This window comes from Agelaius phoeniceus, chromosome 15, assembly GCF_051311805.1.
Source record: "Agelaius phoeniceus isolate bAgePho1 chromosome 15, bAgePho1.hap1, whole genome shotgun sequence".
In the NCBI taxonomy this organism is placed as follows: domain Eukaryota; kingdom Metazoa; phylum Chordata; class Aves; order Passeriformes; family Icteridae; genus Agelaius; species Agelaius phoeniceus.
Window position 1 is genome coordinate 9,679,174 of NC_135279.1, and position 18,241 is coordinate 9,697,414.

Here is an 18,241-nt window from a genome sequence, read left to right on the forward strand (position 1 = left end):
TTTGGCACACAGCTCAGTGCCACGAGCAGTTTGTCCCCACTGCCCTGATGGGCACAGTGGGTGGCTGGGCTGGCACTGCCCTTTGCTATAACCCAAACCTTCCTTTAAGTGCCTGTCCCAAAAACCTACACAGGCAGTTACACACACAGTCCAGCCACGAAGCTCCATTTGCCTTTTGCTGCTGTACTGAGAGAACAAAGCAGCTGAACCTGGCCCCAGGAGCATCCAGGAACAGGAGCAGCCGTGCCCAAAATGCACCCCCTGACTGCACAGACATCAGTGCCTAATGCTCAGTCTGGGAAGGTCCCTTTGTGCTGCCTGAGTGGCACTGAGGATGTTCAGGAAGGGGTTAATGCTGCTTGCAGCAGCGTCCTGCCCTCGGTGCCAGCAGCCAGTGAGTGCAGCTCCAGGTGACGTAATGCTGGGTGCCTCCTGTGCAGCAATGCCTGGCTGCCTGTGCAGGCTGCACTCCCCGGCTCCTGCTGGATGCCCCAGGGACCCCGGGATGCCCCAGGGACCCCAGCATGTCCCAGGGACCCCAGCATGTCCCAGGGACCCTGCTGTCCCCTGCCAGGCAGGGACCAGCCCAGGACAGGGTGCCCCCCTTGGCTGCCGCTGCTCTTTCCCAGCTGGATTCTGACACTCGTTGCTACCCAGTGAACATCAGAAATTTTCATTATTAAAGCATCCGCAGCCATGGGGAGCATCTGATCTCTGAGCAGCACAGCACAGCTCCGCAGGGCACAGCCAAATTCCTTTCCAGGACCATTCAAGGGCTCTCTCTTTGGGCTTGGAAATCCCCCTGTGACAATCCCATTCCCATTTCCATGCAGAACATTAAGGATGGGGTAAGGTGGCCCCTCCCAAGCTGCTGGCAGTTTAGGATTTACATAGGCAGGCTCTGGAAGTTTTACAGAAACGCAGCTGAAGCTCCCAATTACAATTAACAGGTGCAGTAAGAAAAATGCTAAGCTGTTCCCTCCCCATCTGAAATCTCCTTCTGTAAGAGCCTGTAACCACAGTGGGTCCTTCCAGGCCCCTGGAATAACATAATCCTCTAAGGAGAAAGTGATTCACTCTTCTTTGATGTGATAAAAAGAGGAAAACAAGTGAACAGGAGGCACTAAACAGCCATCTTGTGAAACCCAGACAGCTTTTCCAATTCCATTTCTGAGCTGTTTATCACCACATAAAAAGCCTGATACCCAGCAGACTAGAGGAAGACCAGTGTTGATGTCCCTGTCTTTCTCACATTTATATTCCAGCCTAAATCTCACTGAGATTTAGCTCAACAAATGAATTATTTAAGTTGCAACTCTGATTCAGTGCCCAGAGAATCATTTTGATGTAGATGGGAGCGGGGACCTGGTACAGAAGAATTCAGGTGCAGGGCAGTGTCTGCTTTCCCAAGGCAGAGGAGAGCACCACAGCACAGCTGGGTTCATCTCCACAGCTTCTGAGAGAGGAAAACCAGGGCTGCAGGGACACAGCAATGGCTGGGCAGTGGTTTGCTGGTGGGCTGATTGAACAACAAAACACAGATGTTTTTCTGGCAGACCAGACAAAAGCAGTGTCTGTGCTGAGAGCAAAATGCACAAATAATTTCTGATGCTGTGCAAAGATCTTCTCCATATTCCCTTCCCCTTTTCTCTCTGTGCCATTCAGCTCTAACAGTGGTGTTGAAGGCAGCAGGGGGACTGTCCCTCCCTGCTGCTGGGAGGTGACACAGCCTGTGCTGCTCTCCTGGCTCTGAAACCCAGCAAAACACAGCAGCCTCCAGTTCCAGGGCAGCTGCAGAGGATGCTCACACAGAACCCTGCAGGCAAGCAGGGCAGAGCAGCCCCAGCACCCACAGGTGCTCCTCTCCCCCTTTCCAAGAGCATCACTGACCCACCCATGGTCCTTCAGGGACCCATGTCACACAGCAACCTCCTCCCAACCCAGCCTGCAGGCTGCCAGTATCCTGCTCATTTCCATTTAAGCAATATATGTCTTGGAATTGCTACTAGAGAAGCCAGGGACACTTGAGTGTGTGTTTTCTGGATATAAAAAGACAAAAACAAAGTTGCTTCTTTATGTAACTTAAGCCAAGCTACTAACATTAAAGCATCTGGAATTAATTATCCCAGCCAGATAATGTTTCCATAATTACTTCAGTAATGCAAACAGCTCCACTTGCCTTTGTATCCACCTACTAATGGAGACCAGAAACAGAAGACATGAGCAATGGTGGTGGCTCTGCACCTGCCATGGTCTGAGCATGAGCCACAGCACACCAAGAACTGGACAAATCCCCCCGACACTGTGACTCACAGGGCTGAGTGTGGCAAAGCTCAAAACACAGACACAGGCACAAGATGACAACAACTCCCATCCACCAGCACCGTGTCTGCACATGGATCTCCTTACAGAAACCCAGCCCAGTGAAAGCAAAGCTTTGAGGAATTTGAAAAGGCAGCACCCAGACTCTTTTAATGTGTTCTGGATCACTGAACTGACACTGAACCCTGAAGCACATGAGAACAGCTCTGACACTCCAGGCAGCTCACAGCCCACCCCAGAGAACAAGGAGGGATCCACCTGCCTCTTCCACCATCCCCTGCAGCTACACTTGTCTGGGTGCCCCTCATGAAACCCCAGAATGGTTTGAATTGGCAGAGACTTTTAAAGGTCCCCTAATCCAAGCCCCATGCCAAAAGCAGGGACACCTTCAGCTAGATCAGATATTCCAGATCTTCTTCAAGTGCACTGAGATAACCACCTACAGCTCTCCTCCACCTCCCCAAGGTCTGGCAACATAGTGAAGCTAACTTTCCAGCCACACCTCACCTAAATTCAACAGGACTACCCACAGCAGCACCAAGAACTGAGCAGCTATTCCTGCTGCTGGGCTATCCCTCTCCTCCCATCACTCTGGAGAGCACTTAAAAGCAATAGTTGCTTGCATTGTTCAAAGGGGACCCAAGGTGCACTAAATCACTAAGAGGTGATTTCATTAGGGCTGTGGTTGCAAGCCCAGCAGTCAGAGCTGCTGGGGTTTGCCTGGCTGCACAATAAATCCACGGTTCTGGATGGAGAGCAGAGGCAATGGAGTGAGATGTGGAGGCTCCCAAGGCTGTACCAAACCAGAGTTGGTCCCAAGAGCTGTAAACCTTGTTACAGAGCAGCAGGAAATCCAGCTCACTCGTGCTATACATTTGCTGCTGAAGTACACTTGACTTTCTGTGTGCTTGATCCAGTATAAACCACAGGCATCCACTGGGAAGATTAGCAAACATTCAAAATAAAAGTCCAAGTGGCTCAGAATGAGGTAAGAACAGGCTGGATTAACACATTTCCCATAGCAAACTAATAAAGGTGAGGACTTGCTGAAAGCCCACACAAGAACTTGTCAAGCAGAGAGTAAACCAGAAATGATGACAAGTAACAGGCAGAGTAAATCACACTCACTCCTTTGCAAGGCACTCACAGGCACTGGGCACGAGCCAACAACCCTGTGCAGCACCAGTGCCCCCCTGTGCAGCACCTGTGCCCCCCTGTGCAGCACCAGTGCCCCATTCTGCAGCACCAGTGTCCCCCTCTGCAGCACCAGTGTCCCCCTCTGCAGCACCAGTGCCCCTCTGTGCAGCACCAGTGCCCCCCTGTGCAGCACCAGTGCCCCCTTGTGCAGCACCAGTGCCCCCCTCTGCAGCACCAGTGCCCCCTGTGCAGCACCAGTGCCCCCTTGTGCAGCACCAGTGCCCCCCTGTGCAGCACCAGTGCCACCTTCTGCAGCACCTGTGCCCCCCTGTGCAGCACCAGTGCCCTCCTGTGCAGCACCAGTGCCCCTTGTGCAGCACCAGTGCCCCCCTGTGCAGCACCAGTGCCCCTTGTGCAGCACCAGTGCCCCCCTGTGCAGCACCAGTGCCACCTTCTGCAGCACCTGTGCCCCCCTGTGCAGCACCAGTGCCCTCCTGTGCAGCACCAGTGCCCTCCTGTGCAGCACCAGTGCCCCCTGTGCAGCACCAGTGCCCCCCTGTGCAGCACCAGTGCCCCTTCTGCAGCACCAGTGCCCCCTTCTGCATGGCCCAGACCCTCTGCTGTCCTGGTGTGATTCATCCCACCCTAAACCAGGTACCTGAAGCCCTGGCAGGACAGACCACCTTGTGCACAGACCATCCCTCCCCTCTGCCTACAGGGACAAGGGATGCCTGAGCAGATCTGACTGGAAACCTCCCCTTCCCAGTGGCTGGAGACCAAACTCCCTGATGTTACATCACTGGGATTATTTTGCAGTCCTGGACCAGTGCCACTGGCCAGCCCATCCTCACCACAGCCAGCTGTCACTGTGGGGGTCCCCAGGAATGGGCAGGCAGGGAGCCTTCCTCTCCCCACACATAGCCCAGGGCTTGTGATCAAAACATTTAGGCCTAAGGCAATTGGGATTTTCATTTCTTTTGATCAGAGCACAGTCTCTGAGGGAAGTGTACATGTATTTCTGGAGCATACCAGAACCCAGGCATATTCAAGGGCAGGCAGCCACAGAACAGGGATAACCAACCCAAGAAATAGCCCTTTGTAAAATCGCCAGCATGCCATCTGCAAGCTCCAAACTCACACATTTTTCATGATGAGCTGGAGGGAAGGGAAAAAAAAACAGGAGAAAAAAAAAAGAAAAAAAAAAAGGATTATGTTAAAAGAAAAAAAGCTGTGCTCCAAAAGCTCCTCAAACTGCTGCAGAATCCTGCCTGCCCCTTCTGCAGCAAAGCCCAAGGGAAGCAGCTGATGAGTCAACAGCCAGCCTGCGTCGCCGACCGAGGAGAGGAAGTCCAATCTGAGCACTGAGAACAAAGTGTGCTGGTTCATGGAGTACACACTGAGCAGGCAGCCTCGGGGAGCCCTCCCCGGGCTGGGACTGCAGGGATACAGCCTGGCTGCCAGCCAGCACTCCCAGGGGACACGGAGAGGTGACGGCCAGGCATAGCTGGGACATCTGCATCGTGCCACCCTGCTGCCAGGCCAGCCTGGCCACCTTTCCTCAGGCTACCATGCTCCACATTGCAGCACAGACTGCTCCTGGAGGGGCTTTCTCCCTTTGCTGGGTGTTCTGGATGCAGCACCCAGCCCTGAGAGTAGGAGCTGAGGTGTCTTCTCAGTGCCAGATGGGGGCAGGGATGTGTCCCAGTCCTACACCCACTGCTGGTGCACCAGTTCATTCCTCTCCCCGCCTCAGTACACTCATCTCCAGCACTGCTTCCCACAGACAGACCTGCTCCGTGTGCCTCCTCTGCCAGTGACACTGGCATCACAAAACCACAGCCTGCCAGCAATACACACCCTTGGAAAGAGCTGCTGGAACTCCTGGACATGTGGGGGCACCTCCTGATGGGAGTCCAGTAACGAACAGCCCGGAGGAGATGAACCTGAGTGGGCAGTGCCACACCACCCAACCCAGCCAGCCCTGCACCAGCTGGATGTGTTCCCTGAGCACAGCAGGAGCTGCCTGACCTCTGTGTGGCCATCAGAGAAGGGCAGAGGGGACTGAGGGAGGACAGGACAGGGACAGGGCCGTGGTGCCGACACGGCAGACGGTTTGTGCCGGTGCCGCCATCGCCGGTGCTCGCCGGGGCTGTGCCTTCCTGTTAGCACAGCACTTTCTGTTTTCTGTTAAAACAGGGCCACAGCGACGATGCAAGTATAGATCTGCAATGCCAAGAATATCTGGGAAGGCTGCCAGCAAGAAGCAGCCTTCCTGCTCGTCCTCCCGCTGTGTGCAAATTCACAGGAAACAGAATCTACAGCACATACTAATGTGGCTTAATGCGAGATCCAAGAGCCACCTTGAGATCCTGCTTGCATCCCTGTCAGCCTGGGGAAGGAGCCACATGCCAAGAACATTAAATCATTAAATAGAGGAGGAAATAAAACCTGCACAGGTGCATAAAATCCCACGTAGGTGCCGCTGCTTTAGGAAGTGTTGAGCTTGCACTGTGCAAGCTCAACACACATCGCCACCAGTAGGAAGGGACAAGCCCAGGTCCCTGGCACATCAACTCAAAAATGCTCAAAAATGGCTCCACAGCCTCCTACGAGCACGCATCAACCAGCAAAGTCCATGTCCTTTGGGGTTTATTATGGTGTGACTCTGGGAATACAAAACTCATCTGAGTTTTTCCCATCTTCCCATTTACAACAGGAGAGGTACCCAAAGCCCTGATGCTCCCAAACTGCTGATAACTCTTATTCTTACTTTACCCTGTTTAATCCTGAAGCTGAGATGAGCCAACTTTGCCTCCAACACCCAACTGCATCCCACAGCAGACTGGGACCTTGCATCTGGATCTCCTCATGCTGGAAATCTCTGTGCCTCTGTTTACACAAGTGTAAAATAACTGCAGAGTTCACACAGGGGCTGTAAGGCTCAGCTCTGGTCCAAAAAAGCCAGTGGAGATCCTTCCACTATGGTCTCTAGCAGAGGTGGAGCACAGTACCAGGGGGATGCAGTGTCACCACCACACTGCAGGTGGGTGACCAGGAGACACAGGGCAGGGGCTGCCAGCCTGCCTGCTGGAAGGGAAAGCTGCCCTGACTGCTCGCTCCTCTGATAGCTCCCATCTGACTGGAAGTGGCTTTTATCTCCACACAGGAGCCCTTCAAGCTCTGGGCAATTCTCAGGCCAATAAAATTCTCAGATTCAAATAAAACCCTTTTGAATAGCCGTGAGCCAGAAGTAATCGTGGAGAGGAAACAGCTGATCTCCTGTGCTGCCTCTGATGACCCTGGCATCCAGGTGGCTGCCAGCAGCATCCTCCTGAGACAACAAGCCAAGATATGCTGCACCTCTTCCTCCCCTGCTTTCCTCACAACTGCACTGCAATTTGTGCTAACCTAGAAAGGACCCTGGAGTTTAAGGTGGCTCTTAGTGAAGGCAGTTTGAGACAGATGCTTTCTGAGGAAAGCATTCCTTAAAATACAGCTCTTGCCTTCTGCCTCTACCCCAGCTTTTGACATTTTACAGCTCCAGTAAAACAAAATGTTTTAAAAATCTCATTTTCAGCTTTGGAGGCACAAAACCTAGAGCTGGTTTCCAAGCAGCCAGGAGGGAGATGAAAAGAGCAGCAGCGGCTGAGTGCACGGCACCTTTCGGACAGCGAGCTCAATCTCTGCTCCAGCTCATGGCACCTTTGGGACAATGAGCTCCATCTCTGCTCCAGCTCATGGCACCTTTGGGACAATGAGCTCCATCTCTGCTCCAGCTTATGGCACCTTTGGGACAATGAGCTCCATCTCTGCTCCAGCTCATGGCACCTTTGGGACAATGAGCTCCATCTCTGCTCCATCTCTGCTCCAACTCACAGCACCTTTGGGACACAGCTCCATCTCTGCTCCAATTCACAGCACCTTTCAGACACCAAGCTCCATCTCTGCTCCAACTCACAGCACCTTTCAGACACCAAGCTCCATCTCTGGAGCAGGAAGTAGCTCCCATCCCAGAGCACAATCTGCTGGCTGCCCATGGCTCAGCCCAGGAACCAAGTCCTGAGCAGCAGCACCATGGGCTGCCTATTATTTTGCAGGCAGTGCTTGTCTGCTCACCAGCTCTCAGGGCTCTCCTGTCTTCTCTCCAGCCTGCTCACCTCCCCCTAGGAGTTCCACATGGAAGTGGCTGTCAGAAGTGACAACATCAGGACTGGATTAGCACAGGCATCCCCCCCCTAAGGGCAGGATGCTCTGTTACACCTCTGAGATGGGGAAAGCAGAGCGCTGTCAGCGAGGAAGAGCAGCAGCCGCTGGGCTCCACATTTCCAGTCCACAAAAAAACATCAATGCTGGGACTTTTTTCAGCAGATTAAAGGAATTTGGATTGTCCACAGCTAACACAGAGAGGATGTTCGGTTTAGACAAAATTTTTTGAGTAGGGAAAAAGGAAAATTTGGAAGCAAAGGAGTAAAGCAATGCCGAGGCCATGGGGCAGCAGCCACAGGGTGGGGGGCAAAAGCACAGCTCAGGCTGGACCAGCAAGGTGGCTGCTCCTGGGAGGGAGACTGGGGTGAATTAGAGCAATTAAACAGGGGAGGTAAATGGAGTTGTAGGCTTTTTAAGGCTGCTCTCTTAAGGCAGATGAAATAGAGTCATCTCTTGTGAAAAAACATTTGACATTTCTCCAAAACAGGGCAAGATGCAAGAAGGAGCTGTCTAACCCTGGAGATAGCAAAATTACTGCAGTCTGCACTGTCCCTGGCAGTCCAACACTGCCCTTTCCACCTCCCATTCTCACATCAGTGGCCCAAGTGGGAAAAGCTTAAGGGCAGGGATGCTTTGGGAGGGAGAGCTGCTCAGCAGAACACACCATCTCTGCTGTGCCTTCTGGCGTGCATTCTGTCCTGATTAAAAAAAAATCTGGCAGTGTCACTGCCTGTCCCCCTGGGAGTGCATCATGGCTACAAACCAGGTGCAACCATTAACACTGCTGTAAAATGAGCTCTTCATTTCCCTCCCATCACATTGGGGAAGGCAAAATATCCCAAACAGGCATCTATCCGAGGACAAAGCCCTCCAGGCCGTGCTTGCTGTCCAGCCAGCAGAGAGAGATGGTTCAGGCAATTGAGACACAGTGCAAGACAGAGCAAGAGCAGAAGAAAGAAGAGGAAGCTGAAGCTGTGGGCAAGCAGCACAATCTCCAAGCAGACCAGGAGCAGTTTGGGATGAGCAGGGTGTGACACAAACTAGAGGGGATGCAGAAATCCACCTGGGATGAGCTGGGAGTGATGGAGTCAGCAATGAGTATCTGACAGGTCAGAGAGTGGGACAGATTTCAGAATTACAGACTTACAAAGGACTTTAAAGGGGTCATCTAGTTCCAATACCCTGCCACGAGCAGGGACACTTTCCACTAGACCAGGCTGCTCAAAGCCCTGTCTAGCCTGGACATTCTTCCAGAGATGCAGCCACAGCTTCTCTGGGCAACCTGTGCCAGCACCTCACCACCCTCCCAGGGAAGAATTTCTTTCTAATATCTGTTGCTTTAAAAATAAAACAAACGCTTTGTAGAACAAGGCTTGAACTAAAAACAGTGTTGAGGTACTGAAGAAAGAGCTGGAACTATTTCAGGAGGCAATTCATCAAGGATTATGGAAAAGTGCCAATTAGAATAATCAAACAAGTAAAATAATCCCAAGAATTAGGAAATTCTTCAGAGGATAACACTGGAAGAGAAAATGACACTGGAAGGGAAACTTCCCACTCAAGGTGAGTGGGCAGCACCAGGATGTCCCCTCCAGAAACCACAGGGGGACACCAGCACCACCATCATGGTGCTGGGGGTGCCAGAGCAGGACAGTGGGATGGGGACCTGGGAGGAAATGACCTATTCCAGGTGTCACTCTAGGAATATCCACTCATGAAAACATGCAGCAGAGCTGCTCGAGCACCCCCAAACCCAAGGGCTTGGAGACAAGAAGAGAGGTGCATTTCCAGCCTGTCCTGCACCCCAGGAGCCCCTGGCTGAGAGGTCTGGGATGCCAAATCCCACTGCTGGGAAGCAGCACTCCCAGCTCTACATGGGCACTGCCAGCCCAGGCAGTGCCAAGCTATCACTTTTCAGCTGGAAATAGCCCCGGCACGAGCCCTCAGCTGGGAAGCAGAGCACTGGCGAGGCCAGACTGCGGTTAGCTATCAAAGACAACTAAAAAAAGATATTTCACACACAGGCTTTTTTTCTTTCCCTTCTCCTTTTTTTTTGGGTGTTTTTTTTTTTTTTCCCAAGGATTAAATCAACTCAACAGCCCCCTTTACAACTTCCCTTTTGATGTGTTCAGACTCATTAAAGTTTCATTTCTTTCTCTGTTTTCCCCGGGGGAGGAAGGGGAGCGTACACAAAAGTTTATTTCAGAAGCGGGGTCGGCAGCTGCAGCAGCAGCAGCTGCTGTTGCTGTGGGACAAGCAGAGCCTCCACCAGCCTTTGCTCTGTGCCCAAATCCCTTGGCAAAACACATCCCCCAGCAGCCACCCCGCTCCCGTGAGCAGCCCCAGCATCACCCTGGCACGATGCTGCACGAGTGTTTCTGCAGGATGCACACACGGTGTCACACGTCACAAAGGGAACACACCAGAGATGCAAAGCTCCTCTAAACCCATTGGGGAGTTTTGGGTCTGATCCTGCAACTTTTCAGATCCAGCCCTGCAAGTTCTGGGGTCCCTTCCCAGCCTTTTCCATTCCCCCCACTGGCAGCACCAACCTTTCCCCCACAGCTTTGGCCACTGCCCTGGGATAATCCCCCACACACGTCAAAGGGAGTAGCAGCTCCCCCATGTTTCCTTCTCGCCTGAGCAGCTGTTTGAGTGTCTATTTTAAACCTCAGTTCCCTATTTTAAAATAGCTAATGAGCCCCCGATCTCTGCTGACAGACGTCGTCTCTACAAGGTCTTGGGAGATGCTTCTGTGTTTGCTGGGCTCCTTTTCCCAAGCCCTGAATCTCAGCATGCCCAGCACGTCTCCAATCTGCACAAACATGGTAAAGAGGGAAGTTTTTAATTTAAGGGCCAACTCCTGCTCCCCTGCCGTGAAATACCAGCGGTACAACCACGTGCTCCTCGACAGAGAAGCATCAAGCAGCCAGGCACGGGCTGGCATTCTGCATGGTTGTCTGTTGTTATTTTTTTATTGTTCCTTCAATTTTATCAGGTCGTTTTTAAAATTTCCTGACCAAGAGCAAACGAGGAGCTATCCCAGCTGGCCACTGCCCAAAAAAAGCCACGCACACGAGAGGGACTTCTCAGGATGTGGTGGGAGCATCCCTGTGCAAGCCCAGGATCCTGAGCATCACCTCTACGTGCTCTCCCAGATGGTGTGCACCCCACCAAGGCAGAGGGAACCCCACAGAGAGGACAGGTCCCCAGCCAGGACCAGGTTCCCCATGGACAGAACCAGATGGAGGAGACGCTGCTCACTCACCTGACCACAGGCTCAGGGATGGCCTCGGCACTTGCTGGCACCTGGACACCCTTCTCCCACTCCTGCCTCCAGGGATCAGCCAGCACGTAGTACTCGTCAGGACTCAGCTGGAAGGAGTCAGGGATCTTCATGGCTGTTATCAGATCCGTCCTGAAAACCTGCATGGGAACAAACCATCCTGAGTGCAGAGTCCAGGGAGGGTGTCCAGGGAAAATGCCCCCAAGGCACAGCACAGGGGGTGTCTGCATCACCAACTTCAGGGTGTCAAATTAAGCCCCTGCAGGGCAAGTTTTGGGCAGGAGAACATGGCAACAGGCAGGGACTCCCCTCCAGCCAGGCAGTGCCAAGAGCCCAAGCCCTGCAGCTGCAACCCCTTCAAGGTCTCCCATACTGGGCAGACAGGAAATCCAGCCACAGGGTGTGAACTTGGACAAGATGCAGACCAAAAATTAGTTTCAAACTGAAGAAACAGGCTGCTTTGTCTTAGGGGATTGATGGTTTCAGCACAACCACTCAAATCTACTCCAAATGCCAAGGGATGTACAGCAACTGGGCTTCTCCACATTTGGCCCTCACAGGCCACAAGAACATGTTGTCCTTGTCTTGAATGAAGATGTGGGAAAGACACAGCCACTTTTTCCCAAGCACCTTCATATCCTCCTCATGTCACTTCACCATCCTGAGCACCTTTGTGTCCCCTTCAGGTCACTTCACTGCCCCAAGCACCCTCATGCCTCCATCACATCACCTCATTGTCCTGCACAGGGACAGACAAAAGCTTCAGACAGAAATTATCCAGCTAAAATGTGATCTAGGTGCTGCTTACATATCCACACAGATTTTTCCTGACTCAATAAACCCCTTGTGAGATCAACACTGGTCCCCTTCTGTAGGAAAATCCTCCAGTCCTTCAGTCAGTGAATGGGTTCATTCTCCATCTCACTCGTGGCCCTGCAGCATCTTCTCCCAATACACAAGGATGAAAAACTCATTCTAAAAATATCCCTCACGGTAAGTAAGGTTTTCCTTCCAGAGGGCTGCCTGACAGCAATGACTCGAGCAATCCTGCCTCTTGCAGCACAAAAATAAATTGTAAATGAAAATGGATGATTTCTCCTCTCTACCATCTGCTATTAGCTGGAATAATAACTGCCAGTGCCAGCAATCCTGCCTGGACACCATCTCACTCCATCCCTGCTACTTCTGCATTCCTTCCACAAGGCTGGGAAGGATCAGGTGTTTTCTTTGGATATTGTTTAATCTCTTCACAGTCTGTTCTCCAAATGAGAATTGCTTTGTCAGAATCACAAGAAATAATACAGGATAGTTTTACATTTTTTGACACAAAGATAACACACTTTGGAGAGTATTTGGGAACCCAAATCGACTGAAATGCAGGAAACTAGACATTAAGTAAGACCACTGAGACCAGTATTTAGGTCAGTTTGTTTAATCCTCAGAGCCTCAGCTGCTAACCCAATTAGAGTTAATACAATATATAAACAACCTTTGCTATGTTGGGACCTCTGAATTTCATTGGTACTCTCCTCCTGATGCAGCTGTTTGGAGACATTTTTAACTATGTCCATAGAAACCTGATTTGAGTTGGTCAGACACAGTCTTGGCACACCCTTCCACAAACATAATTAACAGCCTATACATTACAGTCAGCTCAGTTTGGGAAAGATCAGGAACCTTTAAGCCTCTATGTGTTACAAACCCATGGTTACAAACACCACAGTAACCTTTTAACACACTGCCAGTGTGGGAAATTAAAAAAAATATTAAGTCAGGCATTAATTAAACATGAGAAGGGATATGTGAGATATCATAGTCCCTTCACCAGTGTGGGTCTGTGCACCTAAACAAGTGCAGGAATCCCACTGTAGAGTGTTTTCTAAAACAAAAGGTAGAAATACACCCTGTTCTTGACAGGTCACAGCCTGGGTCAACAGCATCTCCTTAACCCAGGTTCAGTGCCCAGCTTCAATGAGGACAACACCAACCTGAGGGATCCCTCAAGCCTCAGAGCTCTTGGCTTGGGTGGGTGAGATGCTCCCCGTGCCTGAACCACACGGGGCTGAGGCCACCATGGGGTCAGTGCCACGTCCCTGCTCTGGCCACCAGCACCACACAATCCCTGAAGCACAGAATCATTAAATTAAAGCTGGAAAAGCCCCACAAGATCATCAAGTCCAACTGTCAACCCAGCAGTGCCAAGCTCAGCACTAAACCATGTCCCCAAGAGCCACATCCACTCATGTCTTTTGAATTCCCTCTAGGGATGGTGATTCCACCACTGCCCTGGGCAGCCTGTGGCAGTGCTTAACCACCCTTTTTCCTAAGATTCAATCTAACCTTACCCTGGCAACAGCACAATACTGTTATAGAAAATACTGTTTTGAAGACACATCCCTAGGGATTTGTGGGCAAAGGCAAGCAGGAATGGTTCTAAAGGTGCAGGGCACCCAAAAGCTCTTCTGAACGACCTGGACTGGATCCTGCTGACATGTGAGTACCCTCCTCCCTCAATGCCAGCTCAGTTGCCTCCTGAGGACACCTCCTTTGATGCTCTGGGGTGCAGGAGCGTTGCACCCTTTCATGCAGGCAAATACAGCCAGTTCTGGCAGGAGGCTGCTCGGGGCAGTGCTGGCAGTGCAGGGCAGGATGGCAGCATGCTCCTGCTTCCACCTCAGTGCCCAGACCTGGCAGCCAGCTCAGAGCAGTGGAGAACACTGGGAGTGGGACTGCCCTTTGCAGGACAACCAACAATTGGGAGGGTCCAGCCATGTCACTACCCTGCCCTGAGGCCTCTGGCCACCCACAGCAGCTGTGGCCTTCCCAGACCCTTACCCTAAGCAAAAATCACCATTTTCTTTTGCTAGGTCAGCACCAGCAGTGAGGAGACAAGCCCTGTTCCTTTGGGTAACACCAGGGCTGGTCACCCATGGAACAGTGTCAAAATCCTGGCCCATCACCCTCCTCCTCTTGATGAAGAGGGAGATGGAGGAGCCTGCACAGCCATGGGACCAGCCCTCAGTATAATTCCTCCCTCTGCCTGGTGCAGATCCCAATCCTGTGGTTTGCTGCATTGAGTCTTCCCCAAATTCATCCCTTCTGGCCTTTCAGCTCGCATCAGAATAGAAGCTTAGTTTTAATTTTAAGCCAAATAAGCACGATTGTATCTATTTCCCTGAAGATAAGGCACATTGCAGGCTGGATTTGCAATCTCACTACTTCATTTATTTAGTCCTTCTTGGAAAACAGATAAGCTCACCCATCCGACGGCAGCACGCGCGCCCGCACTTTATCACAGCGACGCCTCTGTCTTTTCATGAAGAACTGGATATGCTCAAATTATTAACTATCAAAGCAGAACACTTTAGAAATGATAGAACAGCACAGAAACTGTAAAGGAAAGCAGATCAGTTGTCTGGAAATCTCCCAACAGCTAATACGCTCAAATTGTAATCTAAATGTCTTTTTGTTTTGAATTGTCTGGGATTAGGGTTGGGAAAAGACTCAATTATTCTACTCAAACTCTTCTGAATTATTTATGAAAACCAAATAAAGGATAAATTGGGCACTGATGAACCGAGGACCTGGCGATGAAGAGAAAGTTGGGTACCAGAAAACAAGCAATTTTCCCTCAATAGGAGTGTTTACTGTTTCTCCCCGGCCGTGGGAGCTGACAGATTGTCTGCTGCCCTGCAGCCGCTCCCCCCTCCACCACCACAGCCCTGGCCAGGCTCTGTCCTCCCCTTTCAGCCCTGAATGGGATCTCAGTTATTGCCTATCGATCTGCCAGCAATGGGAAAGGCCAAACCAAGACGTTCCTTTATTACCTCTGCTTGCTCAGGAACCTCATGGAGGTTTAGTGATGCTCAGGATGCATCACACCAGTGCCCAGGGCCAGCCTCTCCCTTTGTTACTGTCAGCTTTAAAGAAAGGGGAAAAGAACATGAAATTTCAAAATCCCCAGATATTTCTTCCTTCATATTTCCAAAAGAAATGGACGTGGAGTCCACACCAGGTCGGTGTGGTTGTGCAGCCTCAGACTCCAGGCAAAGAAAGGAACGTGGGGAAAACCTTAATCTCCCTTGTATCCCACAGGCCAGGCAAGCCTGGACTACCCCTAGGACCTCCCCATCCTTGCTGCCCACCAGTTTGTGGTGTTGGACTGACACACCAGCAGAGCCAGTCCTGGCAGTCCAGTAACATGAGAAGTCACTGGGACACCACAGCCATGGTGCTCCCCAACAATACATCAGCACTTTTGTAATTTCTGCAATTTGCCATATTGAAGCAAAAGTTGTGCTGCTTTTACGACTCAAAAAAAACCTCAAATAAACCCTGAGCTCATTAAATGTGACATCCTCTGATGTTCCCATTCCAATGTGCCACTTGGATCCAGCCTGGCACTGGAAGGATGCTCCTGCAGGTATGGCAGAAACCTGCAAGGCAGGGGTTGGATTTGGCTCCTCCTTGAGCCCCTGGCACCTTTTACATCAGCTGCTCCATCTTGGTGAGGATCTGCTGCTTCTCCCACTGGACACAGCCCTGCAGCCTCTCCCTGTGACATCTGTGAGGCATCTCTGGGAGCTCTCCATGGACCATCATCAATTTGTCCAACAGTTGGACAACCTCAGAGAAAAACACGTACCCCTGGGAGATGCCAAGGCACACAGTGCCTCACCACAACAGGAAGGATGATGGACATGCCATGAGGCATCAGAAATGCTGCACCCCATCCCTCCCTTAGCTAAGGACTCCCAGGCTGTGCTGCTTTCCAGCATTCTCCTCCTTCTCTGCCTCTGCCCCATCACCACCCAGCCCCTCTGAGAGCCTCTCCACCACCTTTCCATGCAACTCTCACATCAATTTCTAAGCTCTGTGATTCACTCACAAACCCCTCTTAATGAAGTGCCCAGCAATCTCCCTGCCATTCAGTTCCCACTCCATGTGCTCTGTCAAGGACTTGGCTTTCCCAGCGACTGCACTGTGGGTCTGAGGCTGCCAAATCTCCCCTATGCCCAAACAGACCCAAAACCACCAAACTCTGATCCCGCAGTAACGACTTCCCTCTTGTACAAAACCAGCTCCTGGGTGAGAGCCAACGAGCCGGATCTGTTTTGGGCTTTCCATCGAAATGAGAAGAAACACTCGTCTAGCACTGGCTTTAATTAGCTGGAAAGCAGCAGCCAGCCTGGGACTGCTGTGCCGGATCCGGCACGGCCCCGGCACGGCCCTGGCATCCCTGGCATGGCCCCGGCATCCCTGGCATGGCGCCAGCAACCCCGGCACGGCCCTGACATCCTCAGCATGGCCGTGGCATCCATGGCATGGCCTCGGCATCCCCGGCACAGCCCTGGCATCCCTGGCACGGCCCCAGCACAGCCCCAGCATCCCCAGAACAGAACACCTGCAAGCCAGCCCAGGAGAAAACAGAGGGAGCAGGCAGCTCAGCCCAACACAGCTGGGCTCCAGCAGGCTGGGTCCCTGCACACCAGGCTTCCTGAGCTGGCAGGAATTCCGTCACACATCTTCCCCTGCATCTGCACCCAGCTGACTTTGGAGCTTTCAGACCTTGCTCCTGGGGCACAAGAATAAACTCAATCCCTCCTCCTTCAAATCCCAGGATGGGATGCCATTTTTTTAATACACAGTAAGATCTCTGTCCCTAAAAAGTTTTAGTGAAAAGAACTCTTCCCAAAGCAGTGGTACACAATGTAAGAGAAGAGAAGCCCAAAATGAAGTGCATGCAGAAAACCCAGCGCTCACTAGGGTGAGGGTGGGCAGGAGAGGTGAGAAGGGATGGTCACAGCCTGTATCCGAGATCTCACCTTTGACTTCACTCCCTCCATCACCCAGCAGAGCTGTAATCCTCCCTGATGCCCTCACACCCACAGCAGCCACGTGGTGCTCACAGTGATGACCCCTCCACAGCAAGCAGGGGCAGCAGCAGGTCACTGCAGGCAGGTGTGGGACTGCTTCCTGACACTGACATAACAGGTTTTCTTCAGGTTTTGGCCCAACATTCATTTTTCCCCTCCCTTACTGCAGTCCTGGCAGCTGACTCCTGCATACCCCCAGCCACAACCACCTTCCTCCATCCACACTGGGACCAGGGAAATCTCCAGCTGCCTCATGCACAGGACTCCCTCCTCATTGCCAGCCAGCTCTCTTAGCCCTTCACTCTCTCAAGCATAAAATTGTTTGTTATAGCTCATGAGTCACAAGGATTTTTAGAGAAAGAGAAAACAACGGGAACAATGGGAGCCCTGAGAATAGGTTTTGGTTGTACAAACTGTCTTGATATCAGCTCGAGATGGCACCTCTGAGGGTGCAGCCCTGGCTGCCCCACCCCACTCCCCTCTGGACCTCCCAGTCCTACATCCCTGCTGCTCTACCACATTTTTCCAGCCCTTTCCAAAATGAGAAGAGAGTTGATACTCAGTAGCAAGATTTTGAAATGTGGCAATGCCAGGAGTGTGTTTGCAAGGAGATATTATCTGCCTGTGGGGGAAGAAGTCCTGAACTCCCATGTCCAATTGGGGAGCCAGCCTCCTATCTCTTCATCTAGTCTTGTTTCCTCTTGAAATGCTGGATGTTAAAGATTCAATGAACAACAGAACTCAAAATAGGAACAAGAAACATTTTTGTCCAGCCCTTCTCAGCATTCAGAAGACAATGGTTTTAATCTGTTATCCCCATGCTGGCAAGGGAAAACTGACAAAGCCAAACTGCAGTCAAACCTTTCAACAGAGAGGGATTTTCTCCCCATCCAGCCCCATAAAAGCATGTCCAGTCTTGCTTGGCCACATCCATTAAAGCTCTTCTCCAAACACAGGAGAGCGCAGGAACTAAATTCACATTGCACCGGATCATTATATACCCAATGCAGGAGGAAAAAACCATGATCCAAGGCAGTAAGAATTACTTTTTAGAAGGGAAAAGAGTTAAATCCTTGTAAAGAGATATAAAAAGGCGCCTTTCAAAACACGGAAGTAATATCTAAACAAGGCAAGCAGAAAATAATGTAAATTGTATAAATTTGTGGTTTCCCCTTCATCCTGAGCCCTGCCTGCAGCTGCAGTCCCCTGTCCTCCTGAAGGTCTGGAGTGAGGCAGAAGGGCAGCGAGGATGTCGGGTGGGATGAGCAGCACCTGCACAGCACAGCCCAGACTGCACAGGGTTCTTCAGCTGAGAAAGGACGGCTGGAGGGCTGGCAGGCAGGTGTTCTGCACAAAAAAAGCAGGCTTTTGTCCCTCCAAAATGTATTCCAGCAGTGCAGGTGAGCACTGTGGA

At 51.5% G+C, this 18,241-nt stretch overlaps 1 protein-coding gene across 1 annotated transcript in view; it reads right to left on the reverse strand.

The window, feature by feature from the left end:
* Positions 1-18,241, reverse strand: part of JADE2 (jade family PHD finger 2) — a 71,412-nt gene that overhangs the window by 42,909 nt on the left and 10,262 nt on the right. The window contains 1 exon segment of the mRNA XM_054642921.2: positions 10,934-11,091. Coding sequence (XP_054498896.2) covers positions 10,934-11,091 — 158 coding nt within the window.